The 18,225-nt window shown below is 56.5% G+C and overlaps 1 protein-coding gene across 1 annotated transcript in view; it reads right to left on the bottom strand.

Annotated features, from left to right (window-relative positions):
- SIK3 (SIK family kinase 3) overlaps positions 1-18,225 on the bottom strand; it is a 100,405-nt gene that overhangs the window by 3,487 nt on the left and 78,693 nt on the right. Inside the window, exons 7-21 of the mRNA XM_056860427.1 lie at positions 17,095-17,213; positions 16,117-16,227; positions 15,878-16,021; positions 15,611-15,688; positions 15,415-15,524; positions 14,904-15,057; positions 14,507-14,662; positions 14,173-14,243; positions 11,281-11,418; positions 8,420-8,570; positions 6,893-7,018; positions 5,506-5,591; positions 3,544-3,653; positions 3,078-3,354; positions 1,884-2,755 (exon numbers count right to left, since the gene is read on the bottom strand). Coding sequence (XP_056716405.1) covers positions 1,884-2,755; positions 3,078-3,354; positions 3,544-3,653; positions 5,506-5,591; positions 6,893-7,018; positions 8,420-8,570; positions 11,281-11,418; positions 14,173-14,243; positions 14,507-14,662; positions 14,904-15,057; positions 15,415-15,524; positions 15,611-15,688; positions 15,878-16,021; positions 16,117-16,227; positions 17,095-17,213 — 2,703 coding nt within the window. The remainder of the gene's footprint in view (positions 1-1,883; positions 2,756-3,077; positions 3,355-3,543; positions 3,654-5,505; positions 5,592-6,892; positions 7,019-8,419; positions 8,571-11,280; positions 11,419-14,172; positions 14,244-14,506; positions 14,663-14,903; positions 15,058-15,414; positions 15,525-15,610; positions 15,689-15,877; positions 16,022-16,116; positions 16,228-17,094; positions 17,214-18,225) is intronic.

Here is an 18,225-nt window from a genome sequence, read left to right as displayed (position 1 = left end):
GACGGTACGGGTCATCATCGGTGCGGCCCTGACTGGGGCAAGGCGGGGCCTGGAGGGCCTCTGGGCTCCTCCCAACACTGGAGCCAATCGTCCCTGGGGTGCAGCGGTCAGCCTGTTGGGTAAAGACTAGGCAGGCCCGGGTTCAAATCCCCACTCGGTAAGGAAAATATCCGGGTGCCAGTGGACAAGTCCCCGCTCTCCTCCAAACTTATCCCACAGGGTTGTAAGGATGAAGTGGGAAAGGGAAGAACAAGGCAAGCTGCCCGGATCGCTTTGGAGGAAGGACGAGATAAAAATGTTAAAAGAGAGGAGGAAGGTTGGTATCTGTTAACACTCTCTTCCCTGGAAGAGCAAACAGAAGCTGCTGATCTGGCGAGGGAAGGGCAAAGAGAGGCCAACTGGATAAGGATAGCCACCCCCCAACACACACTCTCCACAGCTTGGCTGAGCTGGGAAATGCACAGCCTCCTTTCCTACTGCATGGGAACAGCAGAAGGCTGCTCCTCCCAAGTGGGCCCCGCATCCGAAGCGCCTGCTCTTCACATTGGCCTGCCCTCTGGCTGGCACGCAGAGCCCCGCGGCTTCTGCTGCCTCTCACACCGGACCCGTCCGCATACCAAAGACCGCTTAACAGACTCTGTGAGAGCGTCCCTCTGCTCCTCCAAGGCAGGCCCGATGCCAGCTAGTCGTACATAAGTAAAACCACCAAGAGGGGTCACCTGGACATTCGGGCCGTGGCACCAGCAGTACACAGATGACGCCCATGCGAGCACGCACACCCTTTCCACAGGATCCCAAGCGGATCTGCTAAGCCAGTGCCCAGAGTCAGCCATGGGGTGGAGGAGCATGGACCAAGTAAAGCTAAACCCAGAGGGCTGTTAGCGAAGGGTTTCATTGACCCTGGAGAATGTTCCCGCCTCATATCGGGGTGGGCTCTCGGACTGGCTGTGGCCAGTGCAGCTTTTTGCTGTCTTGGCCTTTGGGAAAGCCTGGCCCAGAGACAGTCATATGCGCACTGGCACTGGCAGACTAGGTGACTGCAGCACACCGAGGTCTCTGGCAGCCCAGGTGGCCCAGAATGCAGCTGCCCAGTTACTGACCGGGGCAGCCTGTGGTGAGCATCTGAAAGCCAGATTTGCCATCATTTCACTGGCTGCTAGGCTGGCTCCAGGCCCAATGCGAACGGGCTGGGCCTGGGCCTCCAGAGCCGTCTCCTTGGATAGACACCTCCCCAGGCCCTTCTATCACCCGGAAAGGCCCTGCGGTGCAGCGCTCACTCCCCTCCATCCTCAGGGTCAGAAGGTTGGAAACACAGTCCTGTCTTGCCAAGCCTGGCCCTTCTTATTCAGGGGCCGGCGTCTTTGTTTTTACTGCTGGCCTTCGTTACTCTGCTGACTGGCCTGCTTTAACTGGCTCTGTGTTCTTGGTTGTGGTGTGTTTATGAGTCCCAGCATCAGCCTGCCCTTCCAGCCCGCCTCCCCCATCTCCCCCAACCCCAGCTAGCCCGCAGAGGAAGGAAGGCTGCCTCTGAGGAAGAAGGGGAGCTTCAGCTCCAAGCCACCGAGTTGGGATCCCATCCCCCCCCCACAAGGAGCAGCGCACGCGGCCTTCCCTTCCCCGCCTTCTACCGAATCAGTTCCTTGGTCCATCAAGAGGTCACCGTGGGCTACTCAGGCTGGCAATGGCTCTCCAGAGTTTCAGGCAGAGAAAGGCCTTTCCCATCACCTGCTGCCTGCTTCTTTCTGCTGGAGATTCTAGTCCCATGCGAGGTCCTCTGCGGACCATCCCGGCCGTGCTTCCTTACAGCCGAAAACCCTGGCCTCTTGCCACACACCCTCGCCCAGCTCCATGGGGCCACCACCTCTGGCTGCGCCTGGCCTTACCTCTGTAGGGCACCTTATTCCGACTGAAGGCGGCAGCTGGGTGGTGGCTGTACAGGTGAGTCCCCAACTCCTGCTCGTGCTTAGCAGTCCCAAGCACGGACCCAGGGTCCCCGGGCCCACTGAGGCCCAAGAGCAGCGACGCCTCGTGGCAACCTTTGGTCTGATGGTCGGGGAAACAGTCCCTGTCCCCCTCGCACACACAGTCCTCCTCCTCCGCCGCCTCCTCCTCCATGCTCTCCGAGTGGACTAGGGTGGGCTGGGGGGCATACCCGTGGGCCGGCACGGAGGCTGGGACCTGCTGGATACATTCATGGGCCCTCACTTTCAAGAGGTGCTGGGGGCTGGTGTGGTGGTGCTGATGGTGGTGGTGGTGGTGGTGGTGGTGGTAGGTGTCAGTATTCTGATAAGGCAAAGACAAGGACTGGTGCTCAGAGAGTTTATGGGGCCCGTGGGCGGCCACATGCCCGGCCTCCCCTTGGCTCATGTGCCGCATCAGCTCCTGAACCTCTTGCTGCTGCTGCTGCTGCTGCTGCTGCCGCCTCTTGATCAGCTGCGCAACCTCTGCCGCAGGCAGCCGCAAGTCCGCGTGGCCTGTGAGCGAGTGCCGGGGTGACAGCAGGCCGCGCAGGATGTGCGGGACTTGCTGGTGCCGGCTGTAGTCCGGTGGGGTCGGGGAGAGCAGAGCCTGCTGCAGGGCGGAGGTGGCGTAGTGCTGCTGATGAGCGCTCTGGGGGAAGGTGGGGAACTGCTCCAACTGCGTCGGGGGGAAGCCCACCGTAGGGGCCGGGTTGTAGTTGCTTGGAGAAACTCGGGCCTGCTCCGAAAACAGGTGGGGATGCAAGTGCACCTGGTCATAGCCAGAGGGGGAATACCTGTGCAAATGAGACAGGAGCGTCAGGCACACCAAACAAGAATGGGGCGGCAGGGCCCAGGGAAAATTGGGCTGGTCTCTAGCTTAATATAGACCCCTCCTACAGCATTTCCCCAGAGCTTGCTACACAGCTCCAACACGGAGGTCCCATCCTTCGTCATCCTGGCTGGCCCCCACTCCAGGTTGCAACCCTGGGATCAACGCAGCCACGCCTGGTGAGCCCATGAGTTGCAGGTGAGTCTTGTTGCAGGCTTTGGTGTTTCAGTGCAGCAAGGCTCTAGGCCGCTCTCAGCCAGTGGGGCCCACATCTGCCATAGCCGTACCTGTGTGTCTCCGCACTGTCTGTGCTGAGCTGCTTGGAAAGGGGCCGGTGCCCGTAAGTCAGGGAGGCCATCAGACTGGCGCGGTGGTGCATCTGGAGCTGGCCCGCGAGCACGTCTCCGGGTTCCTGCACTTGGATGGCAACTGGCTGCCCTTGGCCCGGCTGCGGCATGCCCAGGCAGGATAGAGCCATGGTGGGGGGAGGGGAGCAATTGCCAGACTGCTGGAAGAGGGCACCGTGAGAGGGCATCCCTTGGAACTGGGACTGCGAGGCGGCACCTGCAAGGAAGAGAAAGCCATTCCACTCAATGGGGGGAGGGAGGGGGAGGTGCTGGGCCGGTATTGCTGCGGGGGTAGGCTGGACGAGTTTGGAAGAGACCTCCCCCACTCGGCTCGGCTACAGACCCAAACAACGTCTGCCCAGAGGAGAAGAGAACGGCAACCTGCTACTGCATCGTCAGCACTTACTGTGGCTCTGGAGGAGGCTGCTGCTGGTGGGAGGGGGGCTGCTGTCCGTCTGCCTGAACAGGTGGTTGCTGGGGTGGGTCGGAGGGGGGCTGGACGGCTGGATCCTTAACCTGCACACACACACACAAAGCCAGAAGTGATCATGCCGAATGGTCACTTGCCTGCAGCAGCAAACTTAAACAAGATTCCAGTGGTACCTTAACGATTAACTCAATTTATTCCAACATCAGCTTTTGTTAGTCTAATTCATGAACATTTATGCATGAATAAACTTTGTTGGTCTTTAAGGAGCCACGGGATTCCTTATGACATGGGTTACAAAACGTTGTGATTATATTAAGCAAAATGTAAGAGCAGCCCTGCTGGATCAGACCAGTGAGGGTCCATCTAGTCCAGACCTCTTCTGTACTTTTTCCAACTCTGCAATATCCTTTTTGAGATAAATGACCCAAACTGCACACAGTATTCCAAATGAGGCCACACAATCAATCTATATAGGGGCATTATAACATTGGAAATTTCATGCTCAATCCCTTTCCTACTAGTTGTTAAGAGCGGCGGACTCTAATCTGGAGAACTGGGTTCAATCCCCCTCTCCTTCACATGAAGCCTGCTGGATGACCCTGGCCCAGTCACGGTTCTCTCAGAACTCTCTCAGCCCATAGGGAGGCAGCCAACAGCAAATCAAATCAAATCAAATCAAAGGGTGTGATAACTCGGAAGTGCGAAGTTGCAGTAGATAATCCATCTGCAAGCTTGGAGAAGTGAGGTGGAAGTTGCAGCAACTGGGTGGAGCCTCTAAATGTAGATCTAGCGTGCCGGATGTGCAGCTCCATCTAGCAGGAGATACTCCAGAGTTGCTGGTGGCAGCAGATGATACCCAGTTTGTTTTTGGTAGTCACTGGGAGTGAGGGAAAGGACGAGTATCACTGAGTACAGAACTGTGGCAGCTGTGGGGTTTCAAACCTCTTGGGAACCCAAAGGCTTGTGAATCCGTTCCTTCACCCAGAGTTTACTTTTTTCAGAGCAGCTGCACACCAAACTGTTATTTTCATTGGGCTTTCCACTATGACCTCAAGGCCTCTTTCCTTCCCAGTTTCAGCTTCAGGCCCCATCCCCGTATACTTTAAAAAGTTGAGATTTTTTGTTCCAGTGTGCACTGTCTTACACTTGACTACATTTGCCACACTGTTGTCCAGTCACCCAATAGAGAGATCCACCTGGAGTTCTTCACTTTCAGCCTTGGTTTTTCACTATTCTGCATAATTTTGTGTCGTCTGCAGATCCGGCCCCCACGCGGCTCGCTCCCAGTTCCAGATCATTAACGAACAAATAACACAGAACAGGCTTGGACTGGCTGTTCCTTGTCCGTCAGGCAGGTCAGCCATCTTGCGGCAGCGGTCTGGTCATGTCGCAAGAGCTGGCCAGGTGTGTGTGTGGGGGGAGCCCAGCCAACGCGCAAGCTGAGAACAGCAAACATCTGCCCGGCTGTGCAGCTGCCTCGTTCCGAGCCAGCAACGTGCACGAAGCCAGGGAAACATGGCCTCTCCCTTCAGGGCTGCTCATCGTGCTGACCTTTCCCACATGTTCCCCACACAAAGAGGGGAGAGGCACTCAGCCTTCTTCCCCAGGACACATCTTTGCCTGGTATCTTCCCAGCCTTTTGCTGCCCCAGAGAGAAAGAGATCCCAGCATACCCACCCAGAGTACTCCGAGAATGAGCTGTTCCTGTCTGTCTGAAACAGGCTCCCCCCCCCTGGACTTCCACCCACACTTACACCCCTTGCAGACCCAGTGCTTCTTGGCCTTCCTTCAGTGAACCAGGTGGTTGTGGGCACACACCCCAACCCCTGTGCAGGAGCCAGGCAAGCTGGAGATATGAGCATGGGCTGCGTGGTCCTCTGCATCACCATCACAGGCCGGGGCACCTCTCAGATGCAAAAGGTGCCAAAGAACTCTTACCTCTGCAGCTGGTGGGTGAGAAGAGCTGGCTGGTTTTCTCCCGGAGCTTGCAGTGGTGGCGAGGGCTGCGGAGGACGGACACAATCCTGTTAAAGGCACGGGGGGGGGGGGGTGAGCACCATCCGGGACCACAGGGGCCAGCAGAGCAGGCTGCCTCCAGAAGAAGCAGTCATTTGGCTACAGGCTGGCAGACCAATGCTGAAACTCGAGGGGGGGGGGAGAGTTATGGCACGGAGAACAAAGAGGTTGAAGTGAGCAGGTGGCTGCAAAAGGCGGCTGTAGCCTAACGGGTTGCCAATCTCCTGGACTGGTCATGGCAACCCCGGCAGATGTGTGCAGCAGCCTCTCCAGACCAAGTGGCAAGCCTGTGCCGCCATGGAAAGGACTTCTCTTCATCCCTCGAAACCAGCAGTCAAAGAGCAGCAGCCAAAGCAGTCCCTCCAGCAAACCAGAGGGCATCCATGTTCCTGTGTATCCTGCTCTAGTGAAAGCCATATTGTAGGGAATATGTCCAGGCATGTAGCCTGCACCAGCACCCCCCCCCCTCTTGCAACATCGGACTAGTTCAGCAAAGCCATTCAGCAGACATTAAGATAACAATGACTCGCTCTTCAGCAACGATCTCCAGACATTAGCAGTGATCGCACCTTTTGTTTCAAGCCATTAAGCCAATCAGTGAGACTCCTGACTTCTCCTGGGATTGCAAAAGCCATTGGCATTAGAATAGATTTCCAAATTCTCACTACCCCACAGCTTAATCCTTTGTCACCTTTTTGCCACCTGGGAACCTAGGAGGAGTTCTCCCCGCCCCCAGAAAAACAGTATAATTAGGGTGCTCTGAGCCCATTCGCTCTCTCTCTCCCTTGGGCCTTCCCCTCCATACTGCCTGGCACTCTGCCAGAGGGGGTGTTCATGCTTGGACACCTAGCCCCCCCCCCTTGTCCCCTTTTTATTCCCCAAAGCTGCATGGAATTCAGGATGGACAACTAATCTGCAAGAGAGGTGCAGTATATTTTCTTCTTTGCCTGCCACATGGCAAAAGTCTCTTTTATTCCTCTGTTTATTTCCTAGATTCTCTGTATGTGTGTATGCATAACTGAATGCTTGAATATATAAACACTATTTAATTTGGACTTCCTAGTCTCTGTCTTTATTCAAGGTCTCATTAAACGGATTCTGGTAGAGTTGAGTGCGATCTCGCTATAAAAATACATAGTTACCGATTGCTAAGCTAATTTCCCCAATTAAAGAGCAATTCGGGTAACACGGCACTCTGCAGGCAGAAGGCAGGCAGGCAGACTCCCCGAGTGCTCTGGGGGGAATGTGATTTCACCACTCAGGAAGCAGGAACCAGGGTGGCTCAGCACACACACACACACACACACACCTGAAGGTGCTGCTGCAGGATCTGCTGGTGCTGCTCCTGCTGGTAGAGGAAGTGTTGCTGTTGTGTCTTCTCCAGGGTCCTCTCGTCCATGTGCCCCCCGTACATCTTCTGGAGCTGCTCGCACTCCTGAAACAAGCCCCCCCCGAAACACAACATTTGGGGCCTGCTAGTTTATCTTGGTTTTAACTAGGAACATTTTTAACTATTATTGTAAGCAGCCTTGAACCATGAGGAAAGGTGGGATAGAAATGTTTTAATAAATCAGTTAACAAATAAAATGAGTGACATCTGCCCAGGGCAGGGGGAGTTCATGCATCTTCTTGGGCCTTTCTGAATTTCCCGCTTGCTGGCAGAGCCCACTGCCTCCCAGTGATCGCATCCAACCTGACCCAGGAAGAGATGTGAAGGTTTGAAAACATTTACGGGTGGGGAAGGGGGGATTTTTCCACTTTAACATAACTTTAAGTTATGTTATAATATCTAACTCAATATCCAAATTTCCTTTCTTTACTATAAAATTCACGTTTTTTTTATTTTCAGCTTCTCAGAAGGCAAAAATCTAGAGATACTCTAAGGAAGCCTCATGCACAGCGCCATACGTGTCTCTCATTGTAAAATGCCATAAATGTGTAGCAGAGCATTATTAGAAGCCAGCATGGTGTAGTGGTTCAGAGCGATACACTCTAATCTGAAGAACTGGGTTTGATTCCCCACTCCTCCACATGGAACCTGCTGGGTGACCTTGGGCCAGTCACAGCTCTCTCTGAGCTCTCTCAGGCCCACCTACCTCACAAGGTGTCTGTTGGGGGGAAAGGAAGGGAAAGAGGTCGTAAGCCGCTTTGAGACTCCTTATGGTAGAGAAAAGTGGGGCTTAAAAAACCTTCTTCCATTATGTGTTATAAGTTATGTTGTTAAAACAGAAAAGCAAGTTAAGTTTGATAATAAATATTGCATGTATTTTAATTTCCCTCCACTTTGTATTTTTCTGGGCAGGAAAGGGCAAAAAAAATTTTGTTCCACCTCTAGGTTAAACGTTTGGGCACTTTTACACTTCTGGGCTCAAGGAGAGCAGTAAAGCATTTCCAAGCCTCAAGGTGGGAGGGGGGGTCCCCTGGCTTCCCCAGCAGGTAGACTTGGGGCACCAACCCCACCCCCCACTTAGAGGGGCTTCACCGTCACACCCCTCACTCCCCGGGGAGCCCTTGCAGTGAGAGGAGGCTTCCTCCGTCCTTCCTCCGTCTGCCTCCTGAAGACTGACAGAGAAGGGGGCCAGGCACACCACCCTGGGGAGGCTGTTCCACAATGGTGGGGCTGCCACTAAAAAGGCCCTCCCTCAGGTGCCCACCAGGAGAACTCCTTTGCTGAGGGCAGTCGGGGGGGGGGGCTCCTTGCTATCTTAACTCCTGGGCACGAACGTCTGGGAGAGGAGGGTCCTTCAGTGTGGCGGGGGAGCAGTCGAATCCTGCAGGTGACCTCGCAAGGCCCCCTCCCCCTCCCAACCCAGCTCCCCTTCCCCCTCTTCCACACCTGCTGCAGCTGTTTGATGCTGCTGTGGTTGCCCATCCTCTCCAGCTGGGCCTTGAATGCCTGGATGCTGGCTGCCCCATCTGAGAAACGGCGAACTGGAGAGAACCGCTCCGTGGGAAGGTGCAGGGTGTTGGAATCCTTGTAGATGTAGCTGTGCATGCAGACACAGGAAGACACACACAGAGGAAAGGGTCAGAGACACCCACTAAACAAGGCACGTCTGCACTCCCAGCAGCCTGACCCAGCCGCCTTTCCAAGTCGGATGAGGGGGCAACGTTTCCCACCTTGTCTTCCAGTTCAGGCACAGTAACTGCCAGTTTGCTCAGATCACATTTGAAAATGCCCCACCTGCGATCCTGGGGGCCTGTGGCACCCAGATAACCTCACGTCACATGGCTTACCAGCACGTCCTCCACCTGCCAGGGTCATTGCAGGCACACCACTCTTTTGAACGTCCACGTGAGGAGTCAGCACGCATCTGCACAGAGAGGGATCCTCCCGACACAAAGGGAGGGGGGTTGGCTTGCCCCTTCTGCCCACTCTTTCAGAAAAAGCAAGACACCAGAGCAGGGTGGGGGGGAGATCTCCAGTTCAAGGACTGGAAGCAGGGTCTAACAGCTTGCCCCTGAGAGCCCAGTTCTCCTGCATCTGGGCAGCCCAATGTGCGTGGCAGCACCCCACCTCCCACTTAAGCTCCCATCTGCCAGGGAAGGGCTGCCGGGGCTCCCATCTGGGGCCATAGACCCAAGGATCTATGCACAGAAGCGCAGCCGGCTGCCTGGCCCTCTGCTCTGAGTCGGGCTGCAGTGAGGCGCACCCAGGACAAAACAGGCTCTGCTATCAGCTTGAGACCCGCCAGTGCTGACCAAACAAATCAGTTTGGCTGGTGGAGTTCAGAGAGCCTCGGGCTTGAGAAATGAGTGGGGTGACTGTCGTGCGTAGCGGTTAAAGCACCAGACCAGAATCTGGGGCGGCCAGGTGCAGATCCCCAGCCTGTCACGGAGCTTGCTGAGAGACAACATCCCAGTCGTTCCCAGCCGCATCGACCTCACTGGGTGGTGGTTGTAACAAAAACTGGAGACCGGGGAAACCATGAGCCTTGGAAGAAGGCTGGGATGAAACCGTACTTGCTAAATCAATCAATCAATAGAATAGGTCAAAAAACAGCGCAAAGAATGGCAGGGAGACCCGGTGTGGCAGACTCCTCTCTCCTGGCTCAGGGACGTCAAAGAGTCGCCCACCAGGGTTTTTTTTTCACTCTTCCAGGCTATTAAGCCCCTCCCTCCCCAGAGTCTCCCAGTTTAACCTAAGCCAGGACTTGCTCTTTACCAGAGGGTATAAAAGAGGTGCTTTCAGAGTGTGGCCTTCCGTTCAAGCAGGCCCCGGCCAGCCTGTCTGAGGTCCAGGGACAAGGCAGAGGGCATGATGCCAAGGTGTACTCATTTGAGGAACACCCCCCCCCCAAGTTAAGCAAGCCCACCACCTTTCCACACATTCCACTGCTGCCCTCTTGTGCCCACCTGGGCTTTGCCTTCTGGATGAAGGGCCGGTAGTTCCCAAGTGAACGGCAGTCCAGCCCCCAATGCAAATGCCCGGAGGGGGGGTGGGCTGAAAGCAAAACACAGCCTGGCTGCCCAAGCTGCTCCGTTCCCAAAAATGACCTTGAGCTCATGTCAGCCCCGCCCAGGAAGCCTCCTTCTCCTGCCCCCCCTTGATCTAGAGATAAGCTGCTCTAAACCATCCCTGTCATGTGGAGTCCTATGCCGGGGTGGGGATAGACAGTGATTTTCCTGGTGGACTCAAGAAGCACAACTACAGCTAGCACCAAAAATATATAGTGGTTAACAGCTGGGAGTTGGGAGTTTCCAGAGGCGGTGAAGAAGGCAGATGGCCCTCTTAGCCCTGGAGGCAGAGGCTCCCGTGCACAGGAGGGCAGGCCCCCCCCCCCCGGCTCTCTCAGTTTGGGGTGCAAACTGGGCAGGGGGCCTTCTCCCAGCCAGGGTAAGGCGGCCTCCGGGCTCAGAACTGCCCCTGGAGCCCCCTGCTGAGTCAGGAGTCCAGTCCGGGGACTGCGTGTCTCCTCTTTGGCCTGCCCGGGTTCCAGCGTGGCACCAGCCCAGCCGCAGCCGGCTCAAAGTCCAGCTGCTCCAGCTGTGTCATCCGAACCCAGCTCAGAAGGGATCTGCCAACTGCCGCCCACGAGGCCACAGCAAGGAGGCCTGAGACCCAGATTCACAGCAGTCAAAGGTCAGGGCTTGCTCCTCTGGCACAGCCTCCCTTGTGGGGGGAGGGAGGTGACAGCTCTTGCCAGGAAATGTTGCAGGAAGAAAAACACTAAGTTCTGGGACAGAGTCCACCCCAGGACTGTTTACATACACAAGGGTCAGAGAGGGGCTGTTGTGAGACAGTCGCCCTCCTCTTAACAGACATGGGAGATTGTTTTTTTTTTGCCAGCTGACTGTAGGCACTCACAGGAAGACCACCAGAAGCAGCAATCCTGCCACGGTGGGCCTGTTCCCAGAGGACAGGGCCTGCCTTCCTACTCTGGCCCACCCCCTGGACAAGTCAGGGGGCCTAGCCAACTGGGCAAGCGGGCCAAGCAGAAACGCCTCCCTGCCACGGGCACCTGAATTTGCTGCAGGAGGAAACTACCCACCCTCTGCTCTCCAGGGCCCAGGATGGACACAGGGGCCAGCAGCAGGTGGGACTCTGCAGGCCGGGCACAACTCGGAAATGCCAGGAGAGGCATCCCGGCTGAGCGCCTACTGCGAAAGCCTCTCTCTGCCAGGGTGGGCATTCTGCCCTGGCTGGGTGCCCTTGGCACAGAGAGAGCTGCCCAAGCTGCCGGTGCCCCTACTCACCGGTGCTGTTCAGGTGCCAGGTGTGACGCCCGGGAGCGGAAGGGCTGCTGTCCTAGCTGCCTCTGCAAGTCGGGTGGGGTTTCAGCGCTGGGGCTGGTCATGGCCAGAGTGTGCCTTTTTGACCGACTGGCCAAGTATCTGCAACAAGCAGGAGCACAGGTGGTGAGAGGGGGAGGTGGGGGGGCTGAGGAGGGGGCAGCGGGGCTGTGGGGGGCACCCCACAGCCCAGCTCCCTCCGTAGAGCCAGGGCTGGGGCCAGGGCGACTCCAGAGAAAGCAGAAGTGTCCCCTGACCCCAAAGCACCTGCAGGGCACCCAAGCAAAGCATCTGGTGTTAGAGCCCCGAGGGCTGCGGCTGCTGCGCGAAACGGGACAGGACGCCTGGCTGCCTCCCTGCAGAGGAACCCCAAGCCTTCCTAGTGCAGAGCAGCAAACGCCAAGGGGGGGGGGGGTGACAAGCCTGCCCTGAAGGGCCATCTGCTGGAGACTCGCCAGAGTCACGGTGCGCCTCTAGGAAGGGAGAGCCCCCAAGAACAGCTCCTCCCAGCGCTTGCTCAGGCCTCTTCCCAGCCCCCCTCCCCCGGCACGCCCAGAACCAGAGGTGGACCTGATGCCCCGTCACCCGTGAGTGGGGCTGCGCTACAGCAAAGTGCCAAGGGCGCCACCTAGCTTCTGCTCTCTGGCATTTGCAGCATAAGGAGGGAGGGAAGGCAGGAAGGAAGGCGGGCAGGCAGGCAACGGCCACCGCTGAACTGTCCAAAACACCTCCTCAGGAGGGGACAAAGAGGTCCAGGGAAGCGTCCCTCGCCCCCCCCCCCCCGAGGGAGGGAAGGGCTGGGTTCTGGCTTCACCTGCAATCTGTCTCAAGGGACCAGAGCTCCTGCACGGCAACTCCCAAGTTACTTTTGTGTCTCATTTGGGGTCCATTTTGCAAATGCTGGCTGAAACCCCCAAGGCAGGGGGGCGGGGGACATAGAATCATAGAATTGGAAGGGACCACCAGGGCCATCTAGTCCAACCTCCTGCATAATGCAGGAAATTCACAACTACCTTCCCCCCCCCCACACCCCCAGTGACCAGAAGATGGCCAAGATGCCCTCCCTCTCATCATCTGCCTAAGAAGTCAGCTACGGCTGTTCTAACTCACAGGTGCTTGAATGCAAAGTGCCAGGAGAATGCAGAGAGCCCACTGCTGCCGCAGCACCTTCCCAGGGAAAAACAACATTAACAGAACCGCACCGGAGCGTTGGACCACGTCAACATCTGCCCTCTTTACTTGGTGGGGAGGGGCAATTTCCTGCAATGCTCGGCATTTGCGGTTTGCTAAGAGCATTTCATTTCAAGCCCCTGGAGATCGAGCTCGCCATTAACTACACCAAACAGTTCTGCCAGCTCAGAGGGGAGAAAAGAGAGACGAGAAGAAGAACAACAACAAAAAAAACCCGGTGAGCTCTGTTTCAAGGTCCGGTGTCTCAGAAAACAAACCAGAAGGGAGGCCAACCGGCCTCTGGTCACCCCAGTATTCAGCGGAGAACAGCTTAGAACTAAGAGTGTTTGGGGACATGATAGGGATCCTGCTGGCTTGCTCATGCTAGGAGTGGAACAAGTGGAAGCACAGGCAAAAGAAGGGGTGTGTGTGCATGTTTGTATATGTGCCTATTGCTTATCTCAAGCAGCAGGGAAATCTGACCTCCCCACTGCCCTGCCGGCAAGACTTCCATCCTGACCAAGGAGGAACTTCAAAAGATATGGCGGGCCGTAGCTTGGGGGCAAGGGAGAGGCCATCGCTCAGTGGCAGAGAACATCCTTTGAGAGCAGAAGCCCCCACAGTTCTGTGGAAGGACCTTGGGCAGGGACCAGGGAAGCCACGGCTGATGGGTAAGTGACCAAAGCACAAGGCAACTTCGCATGTCCGGGTGGGGCCATGTTCAAGAGGCCCTGCTCAGTCTGCAGGAGAAGAGGTATAGAAAGACCTATAAGGCTACAGGAACTGGAGCTTAGGCCCATGGCCAGGAGGAGCACCCTGGAGCTCAGCCGAAGCAGGAGGCAATCCCGTGCCCTTGTAAGGGATGTGAGCATCCACGCCTAATGCTACAAAGGCAGCCTTGTCAGAGGGAAGTGTCCAGTCCCCAACTTGAAGCTCTCTCTTCGTGATCACCTAGACCGTGAAGTCAGTGGAGAACGGAGCATTTGGAAGGGGAGGAGAGGGGCTCTCTACTTCCCTGGGCTCCAAAGAAGAAGAATGGGGCTCACGCATCCAGGGAAGGTGCACCATAGCTGAATGCACCAGGAGTCAGTCCCAGCTGCTTTGCCAGTGACACCCTCAAGGTCCCCACTCCTCCACCTCTCCCATCCTTCTCTGAAAGGGAAAAGAAAACCTCTGAATGCCCCCCCCCCTCAAGGCAGCATTTGTCCCTGCCAGACTCTGAATGCTAGGCCCTTGTTCTTGCTCGGGCAGAGTACAGTGACGGGCTGGGCCCAGCCGCTCGCCCCTGCACTGCCAGCTGTGCAACCGTTGCCTGGCAGGAGGCTGCTCCTTAAGCAGTTAGCAAGCCCCACTCTGAGGCTCTCCCAGGATCACCTGAGAAAGGGCATTCAAGCAAGCTCCTTCAGCAGCACCCCAGCCAGCCCCCGTAGCACCTGCCACCGCCACCAGCGTGTGCCGAGGGGGTCAGAAGGCCTGCCGCAAGCCTCTGGGCTTGACGGCCCAAAGCCAGTAAGGTTTATTCATCCGCTCAGCAGAAGGACGTTAGTGAGAGGGAGCAGAGAGCGGCCGCAGCTCCAGCTCCCGCAGAAGCAAAGGCGAAGCAGAAACACCATAAGCCACCCCGCTGGCCAGCTACTGTCAAAGCAGCCGCTGGACACCACAGGGCGGCGGCAGGAGGGGCTTTACCTCTGCACGGCTTCCTGATCTGGCTCCCCATCTGAACTCTCCTCATCCACGGGAGTCACGGCGGGCACTGCCTGCAAGGAGGGGAAGCAAGGGCTGGGCTCTGCGTGGTGGAATGGCATGGGAAGGCTTTCCCAGCCCCTCTGGGCCCACACGCGAACGGCTCTGGGAAACCTTCGCACTTGTGGGGCGGCTTCCAAAGCCCCCAGGAGGCTTCCGAACTAGAGCAAAAATCCACCAAAGCCCAGCCAGGGCACAAGCAGGCACAGAGGCTGGCAAAGGTGGGATTATGGCCTGTGGGCCCACCCTGGGCCAAGTGGGGCTTTGTGCTACTCACTGGTGTCATGGTAACAAGCGGAGAAGGGCCCCGAGGACGCTTCAAGAGCTGCTGTGCGTGCAACTGGATGTTGGCTCCTCCGTCCGACGCCCGTCGCCCAAGAGGCCCCATGCCATTCAGCAGCTGCAGGGTTGGAGGCTGCAGCAAGGACTGCTCCTGCAAGGAGAAAAGAGTGCCCTCACTGCCAGCTCCTGGATGCACACCACTGTGGGACTTCCAAGGCCAGGGCTGGAACGGGTGGGCCCCGAGGGGCTCGCTCCCGGGGAAAGGCAAAGCTAGCTGAGACGCTGCCCCTCCAGGCTGAACGGAGGGGAGGGGGCCTGATCTCGCCTGGCTAGGCCATACAGCTGACACCGCTGGTCTGTGCAAAGAACAGGGATCTCTTCCCACCCCATACCTTGTATTCCAGCTGGCCAGTGGGTTGCAGGTGCTGCATGGGAAGCATATTGGCAGCCATGTTCATGTTTGGAGCCACCTGCAAGAAGGCAGCCTGCGGTGTGATGCGTGGGAAACCCGGCAGCAGCTTCTGCAGATCCTCCATCACCTCCGTCCTGCAGACAAACCCACCAGAACTCAGAGGCGCTCCAAGCACCGCTGCTCCCCCACCCACCGTTGGGTTTGGCTCCCATCACTCAGAAGCAGCGGGGGAAACCTGCACATTTGTCTCCTGACCCGGAAACTTCCCAGGCCAAATTCCTTCCGGAACACGCCATGCAGCGGGCGAGCATAGAAGAGGGGGCAGGCCCCCAAGCGTTACAGATGCCACCTAACATGGGAAAGCTGCTCCGCTGGCAGGAAAGCAGCCAGGGTCGAATGGGCACTAAAGACCGGCTGCAACACCCGAGCAGCTGGATGGATTCTGGACCGTTTGTAAGTGGCAGCAATCAGACAACAACCACAAAACTCACCGAGGGTCTGCCACTCCCACCGTGTGTCTTCTCATGGAGAGGTAGCGGACCAGAGCTTCAGGGGATGGCTCTTCGCCTTCATCACTGTCCAGGTTCATTGTGCCATCCGTCTAGGGCAGAAACACACCAGAAATCAGAAGCTTCCAGGACACCCAGGAAAGACCCTAGAAAGATTGTTCGGAATGAAGCAGCTTACCTCCACTACTTGGTTCTCAGGGTTGATGAGCTGCACCTGTGGCACGTTGATGCTCACCGTGTTACTTGCCTGCTCCGCCTGCAAAGGGGAAACCAGTCGACCCATGAATGCTATGCCAAGAAAGCTCTTGGAATATCGGGGCCTGGCTACCTATCTGGATCCCAGGTGGGCAGCTGGGGCCCAGCCCGATCCTCTGGACCCACCGAACTGCTCGTGTCCAGCGATGCAGCCACCAAAGGCAGGCAGCTTCCCCCACATTGGACCCACCTGGATGCTCGCCGGTGCAGGGAAGGTCATGGTCCGTGGAAGGCTGGGCGGGGTGCCAATGCGCAAGTTCTTGTGCCTCTTCAGGCGGTCACAAAGCAAGCTGTAGATTGCACTGTAGTGATCGTAGGCGTCTGTCTGTAAGGACTGGAAGGCAAAGGGAGAAGTGGTCACCCTGCCCCTCTTTCAAGGCCACCCTGCCCGCCCTGCCACCCCTGGGTGCCCTGAGGCACCTGAGATACCTGGAGGGTGCGCTCCTTGTCCAGCCCCATCTCTGCCATGGCAAGCAGCACCTCATCATTCAGGGGTTCCATCTGCCTCTCAACCTTCAAATGATGACACTCCGCTATGAGCTGGAAAGCACAAAACGTCGTCAGTGACCATCGTGCTCCAGTGCACAAGCGATGCGGTTTGGGGCCTCCACTTGTGGACCAACCACACGGGACATCCCATTTCCCAGAAATTCCCTTCATCAAGAAATAGGCTGAGGGACTCTCAAGTGAAGGAGGGAGAAGAATGCCCGGTCAAAGGACAACCTGTGTTGTGTCGCAGTTAGTGCGTCAGACTAGGATTTGAGAGACCCAGGTTTGAATCTCCACTCTGCCATGGGGAAGCCTGCTAGATGACCTAGAGCAAGTTGTACATACTAAGTCTAACCTACCTCACAGGATTGTTGTGAGGATAAAATGGAGAAGAGGAGAATGATGCAAGCTGGTTTGGTTCCCCATTGGGGAGAAAGGTGGTGTATAAACAAAGTAAATAAACAAGTTAAATTCACCAGCAAGTCATGCTGCTTTGTAGGCCCCTTCCTCTTGACTTCAGAAGTAATCAGTAGCTCTGTTATCCATTATGGAGCACACCCACGTCTAGCTTCCTTATGCATACATCTAACCAAGGGTATCTGCCTTGAGCAGTTCAGTGCATGGGGAAACTGGCTCCAACCCCCCCCCCCAAACACAACACCAAAAACCCTCATCTGCATGCAGAAATGAGATTCTCTCATATCACCAGCAAGATGCTTTTAACACATGCAGGTCTTCTGTATCCTGCACAACTCTTTCCTCTAGTACTAATCCCACCGGCTCACACACCTCTGGCTACCTCAACTACTTCCTCTAAGCCACAGGAATCCAACCGGCATAAAGTACCCTGTGTACAGAACATGAATGACCACACCTGGGCCCTGGGAAGAAGCACTGCGAGCGTGAAGCGACACTCACCACGTCAAACTCCGCATCCACCTCGCCAAGTTTCATCCACTTGTGTTTGCAGATCTGCTCCATGGAGAGCCGCCTGCTCGGGTCCAGCACCAGCATGTGGCGGATCAGGTGCTCACACTCTGCAAGGCAGAGAAGAGGGGTGCGGAGTCAGGCATCGGGCGTGCCATCAGCCGTCCACCGCTCTGTCGACATGCTTTGGACGCGTGCCTGCCTGGACAACCTGGAAACCCAGCACTGAGCTCTTTCCCCCCCCCCCCCCGGGAGGGACCGGCAGTGCACAGTCCTGCCCAATCCCTGCTACGAGGCCAGTCAGGGGCAGCAGAACAGGATTCGCCAGCCAGGCCTGGCTGTGGCTGCCCCATGCACAACAAAGCCCAGCGTAAGGCCTCCATACAGCTCAGAGACAAGAGGCAGGAGAGCCTGACGGTCCTGGGGCCTTTGCTCCCAGTTTGGTTGCAAAACTCGTCTTAGATGCGCTACACTTCAGGCATCTGAAGTGGGAGAACCAGGAAGATGACCCAGGGTCCAGAAGGCTACTCCCACATAAGGGAAAGACTAAGGGACAATATATACTTTGCCCATAGACAAGACTGGGCAGGGACAGTTCTCACCCACGGCAACAGGTGCCACAAGGAAGGAAGATAGCAGGAAGCCTCGGCATCAGCGTTCCAGAGAGAAGCCTGTGCATTAAGAACACTCCTCAACTGCAAGCCAAGCATCCGAGGGAGCCTGCAGACCCTTCCCCCAAAATACCTCTGGGCCAAGGAACAGACCTTCCCTTGGCAGGATAACCCCCTCACTCACACTCTGTGGCACATCTTCCTGGCACCTGTCTGCTCTCCCCCAGGGCCAGCTCACCTCGTTTTAATTCTATTTATTGCTTTAATGCCCTTTATGAGCCGTTGGCTACACGCTGTCTCATCAGCTTTGGCTAAGAGTCTTTGCAGGACAGAAGGCGTTTTAATAAATCAATCTTGTCCAGCCCCTGCCAGGCACAGGCAGGAGTCATGCTTCACTTCCAAGGGAAGAGCTGTGACACCAGAAAAAGGCTTGAAGTGACCAAAGAGGCTAAGTTGGCTGGTCAATGGGGACTGTGGCGCTCAACAGGCGTAGAAATGTAATGGGATTTGG

This window comes from Euleptes europaea, chromosome 14 (genome assembly GCF_029931775.1).
Source record: "Euleptes europaea isolate rEulEur1 chromosome 14, rEulEur1.hap1, whole genome shotgun sequence".
Classification (NCBI taxonomy): domain Eukaryota; kingdom Metazoa; phylum Chordata; class Lepidosauria; order Squamata; family Sphaerodactylidae; genus Euleptes; species Euleptes europaea.
The sequence above is the reverse complement of the archived record's forward strand: the minus strand, read 5'-3'. Positions and strand labels throughout refer to the sequence as shown.